Source organism: Centruroides vittatus, unplaced genomic scaffold (assembly GCF_030686945.1).
Source record: "Centruroides vittatus isolate TY-2023 unplaced genomic scaffold, ASM3068694v2 contig_157, whole genome shotgun sequence".
In the NCBI taxonomy this organism is placed as follows: domain Eukaryota; kingdom Metazoa; phylum Arthropoda; class Arachnida; order Scorpiones; family Buthidae; genus Centruroides; species Centruroides vittatus.
Genome location: NW_027120963.1, coordinates 121445 through 145594, shown reverse-complemented (window position 1 = coordinate 145594; position 24150 = coordinate 121445). Strand labels below are relative to the sequence as shown.

Sequence of the window (24150 nt, the reverse complement as noted above, 5' to 3'; positions counted from 1 at the left end):
ATTGACAACTTATCCAGATTGTGTAATTTTTCAAGGCAACCTAAACTATTGGGTTGACGCAAAAGTTTCTGCAATCTTCGAGATCTCTATAGAACACCGGTCACCTCCTTACATGTCTCGCATACCGCTAAACTGATAATTTTGAATTCCGCAGACCGCTATCGTGAATTTTTGTAAATGATACGAACATATAAAGAATAATGATGATCATAAAACTTCCATTTTACTTTATTAATATGAAATTCACTTTTTTAATTATAACAAATTAATGTGTTTTATTTATTTTTAAGTTAACATCCTAACTCTTTAATTTAAAAAACTGTTGGCTATTTTGTAAATTTCAATTGTTAGAATTTGACATAGGGCGCCTTGAATAAATTTGGATATAGAAGGGCGCCGAGAATCAAAAAGTTGGGAACCACTGCTTTAATGTATCCAAATTTGTCACTTAGAAATGATAATTTACTTATTAAATCCAAAAGCTGGAACTATCTTATAAACGTGAAAATTTACACCTTCCTCTCAGCATTCACTGTTTTAAAAAACAAACGTTTTCGGCCACATTCGGGGGCCTGCGTCGGGTTAAGCAGATTCTATATCAAACGTCTGTAGCAGGTTTGAAGTTTGAAATTCCAAACTTCAAACCTACTACAGAATGTCACTGAAAACGTTTGTTTTTTTTAAACAATGAATGCTGGAAAATCAGAGAAAGGTGTAAATTTTTGTGTTGATAATTTAATGCAGAAATTATGTAGTACGTGTAGCACTCGTCTCAGAAAAAATGAAACATACCTTTCTGATTGAACAACACAGATAATTTCGTTCTATTAGTTCAGACTATGGACCAAAATAAGCTGCAACGTTCTCCCTTTAGTATCACTAGATTAGATAACATACAACACATAAGTAATCTGCAGTTTGCATAAGCTGTCATTTCTATGGTATTGTGTTGCTGTACTGAATAACTTTCACTATACTGTGTTTCTAGACTCTGCGGCATGAATGACACCTGTGAAAATGGAGTGTCTTCAAGCACGATGCCACTAAAAATGAATTTTATCTGAATGTTTTGTGTTTGATGTTTTTTTCTTCTATTTGAACAATATTGCATATTTTAATGTACATTCTCATACTGAGTTCGCATTTAATTGTTGACAGATAAATAGTAACTGGAGAACAGTTGAAAAGGTAACTCGCTTGCAGCCCTGCTAAGTTATTCTTATTAAAATGCCAATGGATTTGCTATTAGATAAAGTTAAATGAAATTAGGGAAAAAATTAATTTAAACTAGTGCTTACAAACAGTTTGTGATTAAAAATTAAGATATAAAAATATCTCACAGCAGTTTGAATAAGCATTGCTCTCTGATCCCTCATGGAGCGAACGATGTCCAGGGGATAAACGGGCTCGTTGGCTTCGATAAGGCACATGGCAGTTTCCATCAGGATTAACACTCCCGTTCGACCAATTCCGGCACTTGGAGAAATCATCACGTATAAATTTGACAATATTTCAAGTAATACACTGATTTTAAAATTGCTTTTATTATAATGCATAGCAGCAAATTAACTTGTAAGAAAGGTTAATTGTACAACTAATTACACTAAAAGAAAAATTATTTTATAAAATAGACTATTAAAACATTTGAAACTTAGTAATACCTGCAATGAACGACCGTAGATTCCACCATGCCGATTCTGGACTGACGGACCCTTGTCACAAATTCCAAGAAATCCGTTGCGTCATCAGGCACGCCGTGGTCTGGCCATGCGACATATTGCACATGGGATATATGCCTCTTTTCGTTATTCTAAAAAGAATACAGTATAACAATTATTATTATCATCATCATCTAAGAGAGACATTTCTAATCTTGAGATAATGTCTCGATAAAACTGAGCAAAATCAAAAATTTTCCGCTCGGGCAAGCAAAAATGCCGTCATTCTCTAGTTTGAACTAATCGAATACCTCTTTGTTAATAAGACTGAATTCCCGGAAGGCAATGGACGGATTCTCCTGTTCGCTCAAAAACCTGACCTGCAGTTGTCCGTAGTCGATCGTCTCGTACTGGTCGGGCCAGTATTTGTGGCATTTGACGCGACCGCGTTCCATCAACGTGGTTACCATCACTATTAACGTACACTGCTGTTCCCATACCATCTGAAAACGTAAATGTGATGGTTATATCAATTAAATTAATTCTGCCTCTGTTATTTTTAAAACTCACCTGCCAGAAATCGGCACAGGTGTTCGGTAACGGCCCCTGGGTTGCAATGTATCTGTTCACTATTCCAGAAGTTGGAATTTCCATCTGAAAATTAAATTATTTTTATAAAATAGTTTGTTGAAATTCATCGAACAGAAAATTTAAGCTAGATCTGGTGCATTGTTTACTTACATTCACATGACTGGCATTTATGTAATCCCCACTCATGCTTCCTAGTATCACAACTCTTGTACTATCATCTATTAAATAGAGAAAAACAGAATTAAAATTGTGAAAACCTATACAAAAGAAATATAACTTCTAGCAGATCAATGCATACTAACATGGTGATATGTCTCTATATCTATTCTTTGATAAATTTTCAGGATACTTTGCAATATTCATAGTTGCACCTGGCTTTTTCCTATATAGTTGCTGAACAAACAGGAAATCATTTTAAATTTTCAATGTAATTAATAAGGACAGAAATGCATATAATAATATATTATACCTCAAACTGAGCGAGTGCAGCACCACTTTCCAGAGCCTCACTTAACAACAACATGGACTCAGCTAAGGCATCGCAGCGTGGCACTTTGGCAGAAACGTGGGGCACATCGGGAATATACTGAAAATCCGGTTCCTCAACTTCTTCTCCAACGTAAACTAACAAATACAATACAACAATTGAAATGTACTGCGACTCCTTGTTACAGCATTCTAACAATGTTTACAGTTACAAGCGTACGTACCATTTGGGCGTACCGTAAGAACTAGTTCGCCCGCAGGAGTCTCACGCGAACTCCTTATTAACTTTACAACCTGAAACGAGTTTGTCGTCGATTTTATTTGAAATTATTTAAATATAATTACTTTAGCTATTCTATAAATAATGATTAGTAATTTTTGTTTTATTCACAGTTTTACCACAATTTTTTTTCGGTATATATAATAAAACAATGACAGAATTGTAAAACTCCAATTCAATTTATTGTATTTGGATTTGTGGCATTATTATCCAAGGTGTCTTTGATGAAGCTTCCAAATTTGGACAGGGACAAAAACTCGGTAAGCGGTATCAAAAATATACAGAATGATTTAATTAAACAGAAGGGAAATCACACCTAACCAATGTTAAAAACATGTATTTATTAAACATTACAAATACTTTTGAAGACACAGCTTTCATCATCATTTCTCTACTCGACAGACAAAAATGCAACAGAACTACAGTAACACAAAGGCAATGATCATTGTTATGTACCAATACAATGATGATATCCTAATCACAAAGTTATGCAAAGAACAATCCATCAATGCTCAGTATTGCGCTCATTTCTTGTAACACAATCTACGAGCAGCTTCGCAGAAGAGTGATGTCACTTTCTGAGCAATACATTCCTTATTTTACATGACAATGCATGCTGTAATGTGGTTGCAAATGTCAGCAATCTTTTCATTTGGTAGGGAGAGCTGTGAGGTGCTTTATCACCCACATTATTCACCCGACTAGGTCTCCGTGACTTACATAACAACCAAATATAGGGACAGAAAATTGCATTTTGTAAGACACCATAAGAGAGATATACAGTTCACATGACTTTTTCTTTATCACTAGGATCATCTTTCTCAACATTTTGGAGTATTTTGATGTGACCAACTGAATGACTTACAAGATGACACTTCATCTTGTAAGATGACTGTCAGCCTGGATCATTGGAATCATACAAAGTTATTCCAATGGTTAGTCCATACCAGTGGATTGGGTTCACTCTAATGATCAGACTTGAATCGCACACACACACACACAAAGGATTTTTCTACAAAACTCACTTCTACAAATGCAACAACTCTTACAAACATTACCTGTTCATGTGACAGACCGGCAACGTCCCGTCCATTGATCAGAAGCACCTGATCGCCTTCGTTGAGCCTAGGAATGCACGTGTCGGCCGGCGTGTTCGGTGCCACCCTGGACACCAGTATTGGAAGATTCTGGTCAGCTCCTCCCTTAAATGCAACAAATAATTTATCAAAACACATTTTTTTTAAAAAAATCTATCTCATTTTACTGTAAAAAAAATTCATACGTGCAGAAATAATCACCACCAATACTACACCGATAGCAATAACAGTTTCCACTAGTGAATTGGCAATGAGATTTATTTAGTACATGATAGTAGAGAAGAGTAATATTTACGTAACTGCATCATGATACAATTAAACTGTAATCTTAGCATTCCTCCGTCAGTATAAACGAAATGTCTCGACAGAGTGGAGAATGTCTGCCTCCATAGAAAGGACAGAATGCAAACTATCTTGAACAGAAATTGTAAGAGACGTACGGAACGAATCTACTTAGTCTTCCGTCTAAAAACAGACGAGACATCCGACAAATTCCGATTCAGTTTCCGCCGTCCAAAACTGGACTCTCCAAAAAGGAAACTTAACTTCACATTTTAACAAAATTAAATTGTGTTCAACCGAAAAAATTACTTCTACAAATGCTAACATTTACAAATTGCTACTTTTGATAGATTTGTTATTTACACCAGTATAAGACTATGATACTTCGCGGATCTTCTAGAGCAAAGATTCCTAATTATCGATCGCCATTCCAAGAGGGTCACAAATTCTCTTTTGTCGACAAAGTTGCCTTCCTCTCTCTATCTCGGACGAACGGGTCCCGGTCGACCAGGACTCCAACGTTTACCGATACCTTGTCCACAGTTATACGGTAAGACCCCGCTTAACGCGGGGTTTCATTCCCGAACGACAAAGCGCTAAGCAAAACAGCGTTAAACGAGACCATTTTAACGTCGAGTAAATAGGGATAAGGGAACACGCAACCAAAAAATAAACAAATTTTACTGTAATTTTAAGCTATTTTTATATAAATTTTTGCATAATAATATATGTATGAATGTATAAATAACACATAAACGTATGCGCACAGAAATGTAAAGTTAATTTTTTGTGACGAAGGTCCCGGCTCTTCTGAAATTCTTGTTTTTTGTGATAAAGTCATGTAGTTTCATTCGGTCGCTTTCTTTTTCTTTCCTTAAGCAAATGTCAGTAGCAGAAGATTGCATCCAAAATGCCTCATTTCGTTTTGGTATCCTATCAAAATCTGGATCATTCGGTACAATTTGATCAACAATTTCGGTTATCGTTACCAAACTTTTACCAAGGAAAACTGTAGAGAAATTTTTTGGGTTCTTCGTCTTCAGAATCTCTATTTTCCAGTTCTACACGAATTCCTTGTTCTGCCAGTTCTTGAAGGTCGTCACTGGTAAGGCTCTTACCAGAAACCTGCTGTAACTCCCCAATATCCTGCTCATGTACATCTCCTGTATCGATTAAGTCGACAATTTTGTCAACCTAATGATGCAGCAATAGTCTCTTCCCGTTGAGAATTCTTGGATACCTTCAGCCATAATTTCTTCCACACTCTGTTCATGCATTTATCAGTTAATTCTTGCTAAGTTAAGTCTATATTGCCTATGGTATCCATGATGTTATATTTTTTCCAAAATTGCACAAAATAAACATAGATTTAAGGAAAGTACAACACTACGACAAATTGCCACCTTTTGCCGATTGGTTCCCGTTTGGGAATAATTGTGTTTTGTACGAATCGACGAAATACCGCGTTCATTTGAATCGACGTAAACTTTGAGCATTTTTCGGGCATCGAGCAGACCGCGTTATAGTGAATCGGCGTTAAGCGGGGTTTTACCGTATTTGGTAAAGCGCGGCCTTTAAACCGGTTTCTTCGACGACCTCCATAAAAACGACAAAAATCAAAGATGCCAATCTGGAGACGAATTGCAAATTCACAAAAACTTTCTTAGAAGTACCAGGTTTTACTTTATTGGATTTGACCGTCCGGACGAGTACACGGTGTAGTCTGGGCTCCTATTTTGTTTAATATTTTGGGACGTGGTAACGATTAAGAAACAAAATTTGGCACCGTAACTTGCACGTAGGGGCACGGACACCATTAAATTTGGGAAGTAATAAGTCGTGGAAGCGGAGACGAGACCAGAGCAGGGCCACACTTCAGAAAATTTTACTAGTTATCGACATTTACTACTTTTTGAAAAACTCGTCTCTACCCTCGGAATTAAGCCTTTTGCCTTTTATAATAAAGTCTCTCTAGAGGGGCACCACTCAAAATTTTATCTTCGTGGTAACACGTCCTAGCATTTCTTAAACACAAATATTTTCGGTGGAGAAAGTTATGCAAGTAGTTGCCGGATTTTCAAATCGGCATCGAGACAAAAATAAATAAACGTAGCACGTTTCGGTACTGCGATTCCAGTGCAGAACAGTAAGAACTCAAAATGCTTTAAAGGAGATCAAAGGAGTTGTCCATAAATGACGTCCACACCCAGAGGGTGAGGGGGAGTAAACATTTCAAGAAAAATGCGGTAGTAATCTATGGACAGCTCCAAATAAAAAACCTTACGTGTTTTATTATTACCACAAAAATTTGAATAAAATTCCTTTTAATATTTGCGTCTGGAGAATTTGTTAACGATCAAACGGGGGATGGAACAGAAAGTCCATTGTAGCGAACGTTCTGGTGGCAAAAACGTGGCGACGTCGCAAAAATTTCGCAACTTTGCACGTTTTCTTAAAACTACGCGCCGACATATAAGGGAACGACGCTTCCCAAAATAAATCGCGAGTGACCTTCGACCCCGCCTGTCGGCGACGATCGGCGGGGCGGAACGGAGTGACGTCACGGGAGGGAGCGAAGGGTTTACGTTAGGAGGAAGTGGGAAAAACAAGCGAAGCGACGTCGATAAACCGGAAGCGGATGCGGGGGCGTTATAAATAGAATAAAAATCCGGGTCGACCGGAAGCGCTAACCTTGACGTTGAACCCGAATCTTCCCTGCTCGTCGGGCTTCATTCTGATGGTCACCAGACCCTGAACTTCGTCGTGGCCGTTAGGCTGCGAGAAGAGAAATCGAAACGGAAGTTACGACACACGGGAGGGGGGCGGGAGAGAAAGAATAGGGCACTCACCAGCGCTGTGTCCGATGCGTAAGAAGGTAATTCGTAGGTCTGATCGGTCAGGCTGTCCTCGTCCACGTAACCGATGAGTTTGGGCGGAATGGCCGGAGTGAAGGCGGTGGTTTCGCTACTGAAACGAGAAAATAAGAGAAATTAGAGGGACGCCGTCGGGGGAGGAGGAAGAAGAATCCTCACCCCCACTTCGCGCGCTTGTTTCTCAACCAGGACGCCAACGAAACGTTGGAGAGGGAGAGCCTACGAAGCATTACCCCCGAAACTTATGGTCGCGCAGGTGAGTCACGCGGACCGAGCGGCGACGGGCCGATCGATGGGGCCCGGCGCCACTCTGTCACGTGGATTTTCGAAGGGTACGCTACGCGCTCGAGCGTTTTTTGGACGGAGAGGGCGAGCGTAGAGCTCCTCTCCACTCGGTCACGCCGGCGACGGAGCGTGTCTCTCGCTCGATCGAGCGATCGGAAACGGAAATACCTCTCGCATCCGGTGTAAGCGGGTACTTCCGGTAAGGTACGGGTCGTTTCGCAGTGGAAGAGTTCGAACCCGTCTCTCAATGCCTTTAACACGTTCTACCCCTTGACGATTCTAACGGGGGAATCGTATAACCCCTCGAATTTCGATAGAAGGGTGTAAGGACCTTAGCACAGAATTGGCATCTTGGCTTACGGGAAACGCCCCAGCCTGCGAATCGATTTTACGACAACCACCCCTTCATTCCAGGGGTACGGACTAGGCACGTGCCACTTGTGTATGCAAAAAGATACGCCTATATTTATTATGTTTACGTTTCGTTAACGCCCGTTCGAATATTTTCGAAGGGGGGCAAAAGTCACTAATCGTTTGTTATTTCTAGACAAAAATCAGTACTCGGCGCGTTAAAATGAACTGTCGTCTAGAAAAGTCCGGGAACACGCCTCGTATTAATTCAATAACGTCGCGTCGTGCCCGAAATACGCCGTAACACCGGCTTTCGAGTCGTAAGCGAGATAACGGCGAGTTCATTCATCAAACCTCGACGTAACAAGCGTTACGACGTCGAAAGCGATAAGTTAGCGACGCGATTACGCAACCGGTTGTCAAACGGATTACAGTTAGATACGTACTTTCGGTGTGACGAAACACGACGAGAAAATTCAAAATCTAGCACAAAACAGTCACGGGATCGGGCAAATCTACACGCGCTGTAAGTGAATTTCTATACCTAAAGCACCCCCCTCCATCCGAGAGTTCGTGATTATCGTGACGAGTGACGCACGAGGGGGGAGTACTTTTAATTAAACATTACCAGAATGGTCACTCGGAGATAAGCGAGATACTCACCCAGTTCAAATATTGACGTATAAGGGGCTTCCGATTTCAAAACACAATGGCTTTAATCCTTACACATAAGTCGAGCCAGTAAACCGATGTTACGCAGCGTCTCGAACGAAGTAACGATTACAAAATTGGAATGTTTCTTAACGTCACTTATTGACACACATCACGCGATATCTAATCATTCGTGTTTTATTTTATTTTTTTTTATCGTTTTAGTCACCCGAAACGTCGACGATCGTCACGCGGAATTTGAGGAAACGTAACAGACGTCACGCCGATTTTTCGAATTCTCCTAATTACCGATTCTTTCTATGGTTGCAGCTCGCCTACGTCACACTAGACACGAGATTTTTTTAACACTAATATTCTGGATAAGTCTGGAAACGTAGCTCCGTACTACGTCACGCGTTTCGACCCCGTTGCGTCATATTTTCAGGTAGAGCGTGACTTCGTTCGTACGTGACTTTATAAAATTTAAATTTAGTAACGAGAAGTATCAAAATCACGACGGTTTTATTAATATTATTGATTATTTTGTTATTGTCGTGTGCTTTCGTTGTGTTTAAAGTGTCAAATCCGAGACTGACGTTTTGATGGAAGCTTACCCAATTTTCTGCTCTTCAGATTAAAGTGAGGATTAAGATGTAGATGTTAACCGTCTCTAGGAGTATGTATGCAAAGAAGGCAGCTGCTGTAGGTCTTCAGAGAAGACAGCGTAGAAAACACACACAATAGAAAGACTATTACACAAAGACTGCATAGTAACGAAGATCCCCTCCCATACAAGATATTTAGAAGAAAGAAAAAAAATCTGTACACGTCTTCTACGTCGGAAAGAAATCAGAACTCGTAATACACGGATTGCCTATCGAAAGGCGCGGGTTCGGTTCCGAAACGGAGGAGAACCACCGTTTAGAACGAGCACAAAATACACCCGAGCGTTTTTATTTAGATATTAATTGCTTATTTTTCTTTTTTTTTTTAAAGCCCGGAGAGCATCTCTTCCGGCGATAAAACTCTTTATTTAACAGCAAACCCGAACAGATAAGACTTTTACGACGACTTCTTTATTATTTATTGCTCCTTTTGTCGACGCCCCCGTTATCGATCCCGCTTTAACGGCCACTTTTGGCTGCAGTTTTTATAAATTCGGGCGAAAGAGTTAACCACCCTTTCTACGAGAAACGATGATCCGTACAGTCTTCTCCTATAGAAGACGTTTACAAGTAAAAATACGCGAAGAGTGGCTTAAATCCCCCCAAAATAAGCCGTTTATTATTATGTCCGCTAACTACGGAAACGTTACGACACATCACTTAATTCGACGGTCGGAGTAACACGAGACTCGACGGTCGGTGTAAACAACGGTCTAGTGCCCACTTCCACTTCTATTATGGGAATTCTGTTTATATTCCCTCCATAATGAGATCATTTAAAGGAGTAACAGGAACCCGAATTGTTTCTACATAATTATCTAACACTGTAGAAGACAATTCGCATAATTCTAGTGAAAACATTAAAGTAAGTTCGACAGTAAGTGGTCAAGGAACTGTTTAGAAAGTAGGAAATTGAAGCGACCTAAAGACCAGAAAACAACAAAACTCGACGGTATTTATGCAAATTTTTACGCTAGAAACGTCGAAAGACGTGGAATTTGTAGAAAGTACAATGTATATATTAATGATTGAATAAAATACGTCTAGAAAATCAGCGAGACCAGTCGAATTAGTAAAGAATAATACGTTTCCTCGTCTCTCCACACGCTGTTTCTTTACGATTTGGTTATGTAGCAGACTTCTGTATAACATTGTATAACTGTATTTTGTTTGTATGTATTCTATTTATTACGATCTACCTGAAAATTTTCACTAAATCTCATAGTATTTTCGGATATTCTGAATTAAAATTTACCAGGAAACCAAACACGATTGGTCCAATTGTAAACTAGGAGAAGGAAACGTTAGCTTTTGCTTATACACCTAAAACACGCTCTCGTCAGTAACGGGTATTCTGATTCGGTGCCGGATATGGCCCTAGACTTTGTACAATACTATGAGATGTTTAGCTAGACACTCAATAAATTACATTTGGACACAAACGTGCGTATGTGTATATATGTATTAGATAATTCGGAAGACCATAAAAGATAGGCACTTACCAAACACACTGTGTTAAGAACTTAATCCTCTTTCCAATAGCCCAGGGCGTAAACATAAACACAATGGTGGAAATGGAATGACTTCTGCCAAAGGAAGTAACTTACGTAGACAAGTAAGTGATAGTGAAATCTGGTGTAATTGTAACAGCATATAGTTTAGAAAATATTTACCACTAGAGACCCGCTTCTAAACTTCTGGTCTCCAAATCCAATTTGGGAAACACGCTCTTGTCCATAATGGATGACAAAGGTTAAGCATCTAAGCGCTTGAGTTTTCTATAAAGCTTTTGCTCCCCGCAAGCAGTTAAATTAGATTAATTCTAATTTTAAGTTTGAATAATTATCGAGAGCACTCGGATGGCTTACCTAAGACGGAATGATTTGGTTTCTTTCGGGTTTCCGACGACTGGAAAATGGGTAGTATCAATTTACTAAGTATTAGAAAGTAAACAATTAACTTTAGAACATTTGTTGGTACATTGTCGAAGTGAAAAATTAATAATATGAACTGGTGGAAATATAATGTTTGATAAGTGGACAGATGAAGGTGGCGTAATCACTAATATTATAGTAATTGATTTAGGATTAAATTAGAATTGTACTGGGAGGAACCAAAAATAGAACTTACAAGTAATAGTAGGAAGAGTTTAGAGATAGAGAGAGAGAGAAAGACTGGATAACACTGAAATGATGGTGCAACCAATAAGGACAGGTTTGTGTAAAGTTCAAGGTGATCATCTTATTTGGGCATTATAATTTAGTGTTTTAAACTGCTGGAATTTTGGTTATGGAGGTTATTTTTCGGAAGACGTCCGGTTAGTCGGAAAAGAACGGAATTTTGCTACGTCAAATCTTCCAAAATGCTACTATTAAAACTTGATATCGTGTACCGGAAGCAAAAGAAGAAATAACTCCTAGCTAAATTAATAGATTTGTGTCGAGTATTTCTTTAAAATTATTTTGGTTACTTTGTGTCTTCGTACATTTTACCCGTCCGACCTTGGCTGTCCTACGTAGGTTAATTTCTAATGATGGGGACCAACATAATAATGTTGGAGAAGTCTGAAGTTTACCAAGTTCCTCTACGTAGTATAACACAAAAGCTGAATATGATTACAGGGGGATGCATAATTCAGATGTTTTCATGTCTGGATCTTTTTTAAATGATATATTTTCAGGGTGAAGGTAATGCATTTGCGTCTCTCCTGTTCAGGCACTGCCTTTTGATCTTGCTCTTGTAAATTTCTATTTTTTTCATATCCATAGCAATGGTTGGAGAATGTACCTTTTTAATGATGTTCGCTTCATCCCACTTTAGGGTATAGAACATCCTCTATAGAAGAGCTCATTAGGAATTATAAAGAAAACAAAGATAAATTTCCAAAAAACATTGATAGAATCAATAAATTCACATACAACAAACAGTTAGAGGCACTATAAATGAGCTGGCAACTTACAAAAACTTGAGGATAGTTTACAAAAGAGCTCCTAATATTTAGTTTAGTGAGAAATGATAAAGACAAACTAAAGTAAGAACAGGCTGGAGTATACAAAATACCTTATGAAAATCAACAGTTAGGGTTTCAAAAAGATTTTGTTAGAGTCATAAAAAGAAATCTCGTGGTGCAACTCAAGGAACACAAATACAATGTAGAAAAAGGCCACAGTAATGTCACAGGTGGTAAGCTTTGTTTTAAAGTGGAATGAAGCAATCGTCATTAAAAAGGTACATTCTCCAACCATCTCTATGGATATGAGAAAAATAGAAATTTACAAGAGCGAGATCAAAAGGCAGTGCCTGAACACGAGAGATGCATTTGCATCTCTCGTGTTCAGGCACTGCCTTTTCTCGCCCGATGTGTGAATGGTGCAGGAAATTCAAATAAGGATGTTACAACGTACATGATGAGGACGGTCAAGGGAGGAAATGTGTGACGACCGACGATTTGGTGGACAAAGTGGATCAATTGGTGTGAGAAAGGCGTCGGTTCACGATTTTTGAACTCACTGAGGAGTTTCCTCAAATTTCAAGGTCCACACTGTATACTGCTGACTGACAGTATTAAAGGTTGGTTGAATGGCCTGGCGGCAATGTTCTTCAACATGGGTATACAAAAGCTGGTGTCACGGTACGATGTCTGCCTGTATCGAGAAGACAATTATATGAAAAAATAGCTGAAGACTGTAACTACCTTCTACAAATAAAGTGGTTTTATTCTTCATTCTTGCCTTTTTATTCTGGATATAACCCTCATATTTAGAATACTTCAAAAGTTAAATTTTAAATGTTCTATTTGTGGAACATTTTCTATACAGTTTTAAGAAACCTGATTGATAGCCTACAGAAGTAGGCTAAAAATGTAAGTGAATAAAAAATATTCTCTCAGCAAATGAATAGGTATGGTCAAAAATTTATGATACAGTAAGTCCCCACTTAATGCGGGGGTTGCATTCCTAGACAACAAAGTGCTAAATGAAACAGCGTTAAACAAGGTCATTTTAACACAGAGTAAATAGGAAAAGGGGAACACGCAACCAAAAATAAACAGATTTTACTTTAATTTTAAGTTATTTTCATATTAATTTGCATAATAATACATGTTAAATAACACAAACATATGCGCACAGAAATGTAAAGTTCAATTTTTGTGACGAAGGTCCTGGCTTTTCTGAAATTCTTGTTCTTTTGCAATAAAGTTATGTAGTTTCATTTGTTGCTTTTTTCTCTCTTTCCTTAAGCAAGTGTTAGTAGCAGAAGATCGCATCCAAAACACCTTGTCTTATTTCTGCAATCTTTTGAAAATCCGCATCATTCACTACAATTTCATTAACAATTTTGGTTATCATTACCAAACTTCTACTAAGGAAATCTGTACAGAAATTCTTTGGTTTCTTCATTTTCAAAATCTCTATTTTCCAGTTCTACATGAATTCCTTGTTCTGAATTGAGTTCTTGAAGGTTGTCATCGGTAAGGCTCTCACCAGAAACCCTGCAGTAACTCCTCAATATCCTGCTTGTCTACATCTCCTAGTCCTGCTGTATCAATTAGGTTGACAATTTAGTCAACCTAATGATACAGCGATAGGCTCTTCTGTTGAGAATTCTTGATACCTCCAGCCATAACTTCTTCTACACTCCGTTCATGCATTTATCAGTTAATTCTTGCTAAGTTAAGTCTATAATGCCTATGGCATCCATGATGTTATATTTTTTCAAACTTTGCACCAAACAAACATAGATTTAGGGGAAGTACAGTGCTATGACGAATTGCCACCTTTTGCTGATTGATTTGTGTTCGTAAATAATCGTATTATATATGAATCGATGAAATGCTGCAATAATTTGAATCGGCGTAAATTTTTAGGTTTTTTAGGCTTTGAGCAGACCACATTATATCAAATCAGCAGTAATCGAGGCAGCATTAAGCAGTGTCTTACTGTACTTAGATGACAAAAATCTGGTCTATTTTATTTAAGACTCGACAAAATTATAAAACTCCAGTGAAATTTGTAATACCAATAATTCATTAATTGTTTATGACCTCTGGGTTCTTCAAAACCTAAATATTTTGTATTTGCTGTCCAGTAACGAGAGATACCATTGGAACATGCTGACGACGTGTGTGTTGTCTGGTATAACAACTTTAATACAGCTATATAAGCAGTTTACAAAGCAGTATGTCCATTTTAATTTAATTTTTGTTTGTCGAATACTGCATCCCACATCGGGTTATAGCTGGTATGTGGGAATTCATCAACAAAACAAAACTTTGGGAATCTGATAGTGATCATATTTCTAAATCTAAATATTTATTTAATCCATATTATCCATTATATAATACCAAACAGATGTCTGGAACTTGCCATTTTTATTTTATGCACAAGACAAACCACTTAATATGTATCCAAATAAACTTGATTTATCAAATAATTTCACAAATTGCAATTCTTATTCTTAGCAAAATTTAAAATTTTACACACATAATTTTTAATAGCAAAGAATACTTGCCTCGGTGTCTCGGCCCAGGCCTTTCTTGGTCTGTACTCGGGCTCGGAGACTTGAATCTTGTGATTAAAACTATCATACGGGCGGACATGAGCGTTTGTGGTCCCGTTCATTTTAGCAACTGGTTTGGACGGTTTCTTCTCACGTACTTCTGTTCCATCTATAATCACTGCAGGCACTGTCTGCCTTACAAATCGTTTACTTGGGGACCTAAAATTTACAGTAATAATGCAAATGAAACAAGTAAAGTAAATATTAAAATTACAGTAGCGCATCGATTATCCGACTCAATTGGGAACTGGGGTTGGTCAGATAACTGAAAAAACGGATAACCGAAAAGTATGAAATATACTTTATTAGTATATCCCATGTAATTAGTATATTAGTATATCGCTATTAACCTACTTCGCGTTGAATTTTCATTGATGTTAAGCCTAACAAATTTTTTTTTTAAATAATAATCATTGCTATTGTATCGTTAAAATTATTTCTTTATTTTCCACAAAAGAAATACAAAAATAAAGACAAAATAAAAATTAAGCCTAGTTTAAATACTGGCCTCCCTTTCATGGTCGAGCCAGTGTCGCCAGCTAAAACACGCGAAAATTTAACAAAAATAATATTATAGCAGCCAAGACATAGCCAAATATTGTAGCGTTACATCATTAGCAGACATTTGAATTTGCCGACTAGAACGCGGTCGGTTGATGGACGTGACGGTTGATCGGGGGTCGGATAATCGATGCTCTACTGTATTTGTAATTAATTTGTAAATAAAAAAAAAAAATTGAAACAACAATAATTTACTAATAAGTTAAATGGAAAAATGAATGTTTTTCAAATACAAAACTCTGAGAAAGCTGTGCACATTTATACACAATACAAATTAATTTATAAAATTTAATTATGAAATTGGTGTTTTGTATGTTGCTAATATAAAATAAATATAAATAAGAAAATATTAATAAAAATACTAATATTAAAAAGCTTACGACAGATCTGCTTACCTCATAAATGTTCTTTCTGTTCTCGCTCTCCGCTTTCCTTCCTCTAATGTTTGATACTCTGTTCTTCCACTATTTTCAAAAAAAATAAGCGATCTGTAAATCAACTCTTAATACAGTAACTTCACTACTGAACAAATTTCAAATCTAATTGCGCACATATAAACATCTGATAAAAATTATCATCTCACCTATAGCGAAATTTTGAACCCAAACTGAATAAAAGTCTTCGTGTGGGTGGGCGGGGTATGTGAAGACGAAAAAACGTGTGATGTTCCACACAAGACTTCCACAGATTCTTGCAAGATCGATAACTGAGCATGTTAAACCCCAAAAGGCTATCGTAACTTTCTGTCTATGAAACGACATTATTTAAAGTTTTTAATTTAATAAAAATTTCATATATGTTATGCTTTGACTAATACAAAACATTTTATAAACCATTAATTTTTGTCAACTGAATATGATGATTTTTACATTTAGAACAGATACTTCTAGATTGTGTAATTTAATTTAATTTCACACAATAAAGCTATTACAGCTGGTTCCCATCATGTGTCACATAAAGAGAAGGAATTAAAATTGTCGTGGATAACCACAGCAGAAAATGCCTACTGATTCTCCTTGACATAATTCTTGGTTTTGTAAATTTTTCCCAGAAATCCTTTAGCACATTGCTGTGACTGTTGAAAATTAATTGCAGCATTTACAAAGCACTTGCTGTTTATCAGGTTGAATATAACACACAAAAATTATTGATCCAAAGCAATGTGAGTGATCAATTTTTACCGTAACAGGAAAGTTGAGACAAGACTATTTATAGTAACAGTGTTCTTTCTATTGTGGGATGACATAAAAACTGCTCTGTTGATGCAATTAACATATTTTCTATCAATGGAAATGAAAACCAGCCTTTACTCATTTAACTGTTTAACTGGAATTTACACTATTTAATTGTATCTTGAATTTCCCTAGTGAATTTGGGTTGTAATCCATCTGATGATCTCTACATATAAAATTCTTTTTTCAAATCTTCCAATTAAAAATTATATATGAAGATATTATTTAATACATAGTATATACTCAATTAAGCAGCTAAATGAATAATAAAACTTTTTCTTGTTTGAGATTTACAATGTATTTCAGTAGTCAAATAGAAAATAATAGAGTTTATATTAAAAAGTAAGATCATTGGAAAGGTTTTTTAACATATATTACATCATAAAAAACGCACCTTATAAAACATGTACAGTATTCTGACTAATAAATAAAACTGGGATCAAGAGGTCATTCAAAGCTCAAATTACTCATATTGACAGAAGTATCCTAGCCTCTCTATTACAATCAATAGTAAATATGCACATGCAAATCATTAAAATTTGTTGTTGTACAGTAATGAAAATAATGTCAGTAAAAATTTAATAACATTCTGAAGCATTGTTTAGAGCAGGGATGGCAAAACTATGGCCTGTGAACCAGATGATAATGATAAAAAAATATGTTTTTAAACAAACGATTTTACATGCAGTGACAAATATTATAAGCATGTGTAATTTAATTTTTTTTTCATTTTGATGGCTTTTTATTGTTATGAAAGTTTTATTTTGTTTAGGTGCACTTGCATAGAGTACATGAGCAAGTTCTTATTTATAAAATTCCTCAGCATTATAAAATTTGAATTTGCACGAAACCTAAGAAGCTTTATTAAGATTAGTTTAAATCTGTAAATAAATAGATTTTGCCTATAAGTTTGTTGAAATGTTAAAAAGAAAAAAAAAAAATATTTAATACAGCTCTTGAAGTTTCCAAAAATTTTCAATGTGACCCACCAAATGAAAATTTTGTCTACTCCTGATGTAGAGCATTCAATTAATACAATAAAACATATCTTTTGAAATTTTTCTGTGTACCAAACATAAATGCACAATACAGTGATACCTCGGTTTTAGTCGATAATCCGGCCAAAAAATCGTCGAAATCCGAAACTGACAAAAACTGAGGCAATTATTTTCATATGAATCAATGTAAATCCAATTAATTCGTTCTAGACACTCCAAAATACATATCAAAAACACATTTTATAGAGAATAAATATAGTGTTTAATACTGAAAACAATAAGAATTTAATATATAATGAATATAAAACACTAATCTAATGAATAAATGAACATGTAATATGGTATTCGAAGAGCTGATGGCTATGGAAACTTTCTTTGGTCCCATGATGGAGTTAAAAGGAAAGGAAAGCAATGGAATTGTTTGGCTTTTTAAAACTCTTTCCACCCTGTGGGCACTAAGAGGGCCTCTTTTAGCAAGCCCATTATGGGTTTGGCAAGCTCACAATGAGGCGGCCGGGTGGCGAGAGACCAGGCCATACATATCTGGACAAACCACCACCTGAAAAACTCTTGGGGATTTTTCGACCCATCTGGATTCGATTCTGGGTCCCCAGAACAGTTGACTGCCACCTTGACCACTTGGCCATCCGGCTGTCATAGAGGAGTTGTTTGGCTAGACGCACGGGCTAATGCTCACACAACGAGAAACAACGCCACACTGAGCAAGAAAATGCATGGGTCAACCTTTGTTTTTGCAAAATTATCAGCGAGGTCATATGGGGATGCCAACGAAATCCAAGGCAACCTAGACAAATTTTTCGCGAAAAAATCGACGAAAGCCGAAACCAACGATAACTGAAATCAAAGAAACTCGAGGTATTACTGTATATTAAAATGTAGTTTTACACATCAATAAGTAAATTTAGATCATATTAGCTGCATTCAGCAGACTGAACAGTTCAGAGTAATTGCATAATTTTCTGCTGAATATCCTCTATAGTAGTGCTGGTTTTGGAACATGCTTGGTGTTTTGATGTCACATTTAGTAGCGGATTTCATTTACCCACCTTTTGGGTAGCTAAAACTGAGAGAAAATAGCTACACCCACATAGCATACGAAGTATATATTATTTACACATATGAAGGCATATATTACAGTATTAATTCATCTAAAATAGTTATCATCATCTGAAAACAAATATATACAAAATAAAACTTTGAAATGAATATAAATTATTCTGTTGAATGTTAAGTTTGTTGAAAACAAGCAGAAGCTACTGTAGCACCACAATCCTTTTACATTAACTCATCATTCAGCAAATTCATTGCCATTATGTTATTGATTCCTACCACAACTTTGCTCAGTTGAAACTGTTGAGTCTAATAAATGCAGACATTTTCTTAACAACAGACAAAATTTCAAAAACTGGCAATTTTGACATAATATTCATTTTATTTTAAAAGAAATTCATATCATCAAATCTTTTAAGTTAAATATTTGAAAGAGTAAAAGAGTATTTGTATAACAGAGCTTCTATCTTGTTTAAATGTATTACAAAATTATCATTATTAAATAAAATATTGTCCTATATAAATTTTAATGTTTTACTTACTCCTTCTCTTCTTAATTGAATAAAAAATTGTTTTCTTTTAAATGATATTTTCACAATCTTTGCCCTAAAATAAAAATTGTGTAAGGAAATAAACTGAAAATATCTTAAGAATAAATAAGTTGGTTATATTTACCAAGAAAATGTATTAATTTTTCTGTTGTTCTGAAAAACAACCAGACCAGCAGACGTCACTCCTAACTGAATTTCTGCATTTGTCGAATCCTGCAAATATTTATGTTTATTTTTAAAAATTTTTCTAAAACAACAAAAAAAAAGCATGCAAAATTTAAGTATAATATTCTAAAACGTAATTTTTGTCATCTTTGGAGAAAGTTTATAAACTGATGAATATAAAAAGTAATTTCACATATATTTTGATATATATTAATATAGTTTTATATGTAGAAATTGACAATAATAATAAAATTAACAGAATAAAACATCAAAATAAATAATTATACAAATATCCAGTGAATGTTTCTGTTATTTTTAATGTACTGTAATTTATGGCATATAAGATGAACCCACATTTTTGTACAGAATATTTTGGGAAAAAGTATTTAATGTATTCAAGCCATCTCTTCCCTTGCCCATCACTCTGAAAAACTGGGAATCAAATCCAGTTTAGTTGAAAAACCTCAGTAATTTTTCGGGGTGGTCTGTCTGGATATTTTTGGCCCTTTCACCGACGGCAGCTCCATTGTGGGCCTGGCTAAGCCCGTAGAGGACTAGCTAAAAATGCCCGTTAGTATCCATGGAGCAGAAAGAATTTAAAATAAATTTACCATTAAAATACTCAACATAAATATATGCAAAAGCTGCTTGGCTAAAACAAAATTAAAACAATATGGATGCCAGAGAACTTGCTGGTTAGATATGATCAAGGCAGACAATGGCTTGCCTCTGTGCTAGCAACTTTTATGGTTAGAAGGAATATGATCTGTAGGGTGTCCCAGGGTTGGCAACAACTGAATGGTTATCATTATAAACTGTTTAATTACACAATAACATTTTTATTCAAGAATTGGGTAGAGGTTACCTGTAGCCTACCAAAGGCCATTTGGAAAATTCATTAGCCTAACGGAGATTGCAACTTTGTAAGACACAGGCAATTTTTAGCCTTTTTTGCTTTTTGGACAAAAATTGAATCTTGTATTCTGTGAAATATAGTAATATTCAGATTGCCAAATGTAAATTATAACAAACAATCAGAAATCAGAATCAAGAATTCTAATTACAAAGTTTTTGATACAACTGTCATTTGGGACTAGCATAGTTTTAATGACTGATAAATACCACAGTCTTCGGGAATGTTTACAATATAGGTATGTAATATGTAATTTTAAAGGTAACAGTTGAAGATTACTACCAAATCGCTTATTCATTTCCTCATTTTACTTGTCAAAAGATAGATAAAGTAACTATTTGTGTCTTCAATGAATGTTTACTTCCTAACATATTTTCATTAAAATCTGTCATTTTAACTCTGAATGGATAACTGTGAAAAATATCTCTCACATTTCTAAAAGATGTTACATTTAACAGTTTCACTAATTTATTACATATTTTATATAAAAAGTAAAAAAAATATCAATTAGTTTAATTCTCCAGAGGAATTCAAGCATGTCATATGCGTATTTTTAATATTAAATAATAAAATATATATATAAAAATACTAAATAATAAACATAATGGTGTATTATTTATTTGTTCATGTTTTAAAAAAACCTGACACCATACTACTAAATTTTATTTTTAACTTTTCAAATAGGTGTATAAACTACAACATAATTTTCGGTTATACACAACTAAAATAATTATCAAAATATGACCTAAAATTAGCTTTAATATAAAAACAACCCAATAATTTAAGCTTATACTTGGTAACTTTCAGGCTCCAGTTATATTGATATGTATATAAATTCGGCTTGTAGAAAGTTTATTGTTTTGAAATTCTGTTTAATTAATCAATTGTTAATTATATCAACAATTTATATACAATTTAAACAATTGAGAATTGTTTAAGTTGTATATAAATTGTATTAATCATGTTAATGTGAAAATAGTTGCATGAAATAAAGTTCATTATTTCTTAAACCATTAAAATTTAAATTAAGAAATATTAGTAAATTATTTTAGTATTTGATCTATAATAATAGAAGCAGTAAAATATTACTGGTGCTTACCCTTACCCTCGCCCAGTGCAAATCCACCCCGTACATATCCAACCTCTTTGCGTGATCCAGGAAATTATATTCTGCATCAGCCGGTGTCTGACCTCTGAAAAACACAAATTATTAATATATAAATGTAAAGAAAATAGTCAACTTTTAAAACAAATTACTATTGATTTACTGGTCCAAGAAATTATGTTGTTAATTTTCTGAATTAAAACTGCAAATTTATAGACTGATTAAATTTAAGTAAAATTAGTATTTTTTAAGGTTTAACTAAAAATAATTTATAGTACTTATTTTCCTATATTTATTTATTACATAGTTTATATTTAAATTCAATTTATACTCATTTTAAATTACTGAAAACGAAATTTCAAACAATCTATCTCGGCTGTAGCTATTTCCTTTCTAAAATACATTTTCTGATTCGTGAAGTCTTTAATTGTATTAAATAAGTAATCGTAATCTTCTTTATAAATTTAAAATGGTAAAAATATATTTAAATTCAAGTGACAAAGAGAAAAAATGAGTGTCATATATTTTAATTTATTTTGTTGTAAAACCTGTACAAAGTACTTTGAATTAATGTATGCAAGTTCAATTTGTTAACTGATCAACAAGAAAAGTTTAATGTTCTAATGTTATTTTGTATTAAAAGAGTGAGGCAATTTACTTTTCAAAGGTACACAAGAAATTATAAGTTAAGATGCTTGGATAGCAGTTTGTTATTTTTAAAATTTAAATTATTAATTAAAAGAAGTTAAATTGTAAAAGGTTTCATCTGAAATGTACCAAATTATTTGAATCATTTCACATACATAGATATAATCCAGGTTTCCGAAGGACAACAATCCATCAAATAATCATAAAAAAAAACTCTTATAAGTCAGCATTTCTTGCATAGTCATGTCTATATTTAAGTTTCTAGTCTTGTAAACATGAATTCAAAAAATCAATTAGAAATGTCAAATGCTTAGAGTCAGAAAATGTTTATGATTTGGATTTTAAGCATTTTTCTTTCATAAAATATTATATGCAATCAAATTTGTTTGCGATATACTTCAAGTTCTCGATAATAGCATAAAATTTTTTTTTGTGAATTGTTAAATTTAATAACTACAGTATTTAAATTTTGCATATTATTTAAGTCAATAAATTATTTAAAATCAGTTTATTCAGTTTATATATTATTAATACTCTCTAATCTATACAATAATTGATTTAAAATAAGGTAAAAACTGGTGACTAAGATCTATACAGCTAAAAGCTTTAATAAATGAAATACAAACTTGTGTAATTTATGCAATTCAATAATTTTCTTTTCTTCTTCCTCATTCTGATTTGGAACTAATCTTAGTTCTGCTAAATAACCATATTTATGCTCTTCTGAATTATAATCACCAAGTTCAGCTAGAAATAATGTAAATAAATAATATATATTAATATATTATGTATAAATATCTGCTTTATATCTTTATAAATATTTAATTGCATAATTTACATCAATGTAATTCGTTAATAACTTTTAAAATGTAATAATCATTACCACTATTTCATCAAAGTTAAAAATTAATAATAAGTTTAATTATTCTGCTTTAACAGCAAATCTTATATCACAAATAACACACAACACATTTGTTCCTAACACTCAATTTTAGCTCATTTCCAAAGGTAAATAAATGCATCAAATTCAACCATTTAAATCTTTAAATACTTTCAAATTTCAGCCGAAATTCTAACCTTTCTAAACAAATTCTATTTTAAGAACAGGTACAAACAGCTTAAAGACCTCGGACATTTTTGACTTTTTCTAATTTTCACGATTCATCAAAGCAATTTTTTTTTAAAACCTTTTAATGCTTTAATTCTGTACAAACTTCTTTTTCTAATTCTCTGTCTTCTGAGCCCTAAGAGAACCGTTGATGAATCTGAGTGGTAAATGATAAATCCCAACATTTCTGGTCAAACTCACAAAAATTTCTGACTTAGATTCATATTCAAATGCAAGTTTTCCTGGATGCCAGGCTGATGCTAAGCTATATTGGATTAAATCTTGAATCCAATATAATCTTGACAATTAATATTGGATCTGAGACATCAAATATTAAAACAGACTATCATAGTTGCATTTGAAGTAAATTTTTATAAAAATTAATATTTTTAAAATAAATTTTATATTAAGTTTTCATTAAAAACATATTACACATGAATTCCTATTTGCTATTTCATAATTTGTAAGATAAACACTAAATATTTTTGATTATGGCTATTCAACAAGTAATGCTATTGTATTTATATAGAAGCTCAGTGATAAAATATCAAACTGAAATCAAAACAAGAACAAAGTTCAGTATTTTGAATTTAATTAACACACTTGTAATTCCCTTCGTGTTCAATACAGGTATGCCAATGTTTAACAAATTATTAAAATCCAGTCTCAAAAGTAGAAAACAAACAAAACTCTGAAGGTGCCAAATCTGGACTTAAAGGAGAATGGTCAAGAACTTCACCCCCATATTTTTGTATGGCTTCTGATGAAAAAGCATTGGTGTAATGTTTAGCAATGGCCATGCAACACAAAAGGCTAGTGGCAGTTTATGGCACAATCCAGTGTTATAAATGCCACTAATGTTTCGCGAATTTCTTTGAGAGATACGTGTTTGCAAGTTAAAAACTATAACGTATTGTTGGTCAGCACACATTGACACACTTGGAAAAGTATTATCCGTTTCAAACACAATTAAATTTGAACTACAACATACTTGATTCTCTTAATACACATTAAAGTGCA

At 34.4% G+C, this 24150-nt stretch overlaps 2 protein-coding genes across 5 annotated transcripts in view; both read right to left on the bottom strand.

Moving 5' to 3' along the window:
* Nucleotides 1–24150, bottom strand: part of Ptpmeg (protein tyrosine phosphatase Meg) — an 85041-nt gene that overhangs the window by 5142 nt on the left and 55749 nt on the right. For 2 of the 4 annotated variants that reach the window (XM_067262815.1, XM_067262816.1), the window contains exons 8-25: nt 22649–22769; nt 21369–21462; nt 19316–19404; nt 19183–19246; nt 15923–16086; nt 15735–15803; nt 14731–14937; nt 7244–7361; nt 7086–7169; nt 4074–4217; nt 2960–3029; nt 2719–2873; nt 2552–2642; nt 2400–2467; nt 2229–2312; nt 1970–2161; nt 1662–1810; nt 1341–1476 (exon numbers count right to left, since the gene is read on the bottom strand). In XM_067262815.1, the coding sequence (XP_067118916.1) occupies nt 1341–1476; nt 1662–1810; nt 1970–2161; nt 2229–2312; nt 2400–2467; nt 2552–2642; nt 2719–2873; nt 2960–3029; nt 4074–4217; nt 7086–7169; nt 7244–7361; nt 14731–14937; nt 15735–15803; nt 15923–16086; nt 19183–19246; nt 19316–19404; nt 21369–21462; nt 22649–22769 (2099 nt within the window). The remainder of the gene's footprint in view (nt 1–1340; nt 1477–1661; nt 1811–1969; nt 2162–2228; nt 2313–2399; nt 2468–2551; nt 2643–2718; nt 2874–2959; nt 3030–4073; nt 4218–7085; nt 7170–7243; nt 7362–14730; nt 14938–15734; nt 15804–15922; nt 16087–19182; nt 19247–19315; nt 19405–21368; nt 21463–22648; nt 22770–24150) is intronic. The other 2 variants (XM_067262817.1, XM_067262818.1) reach the window with 2 other exon arrangements.
* Nucleotides 1–24150, bottom strand: part of LOC136968785 (bifunctional 3'-5' exonuclease/ATP-dependent helicase WRN-like) — a 122056-nt gene that overhangs the window by 60376 nt on the left and 37530 nt on the right.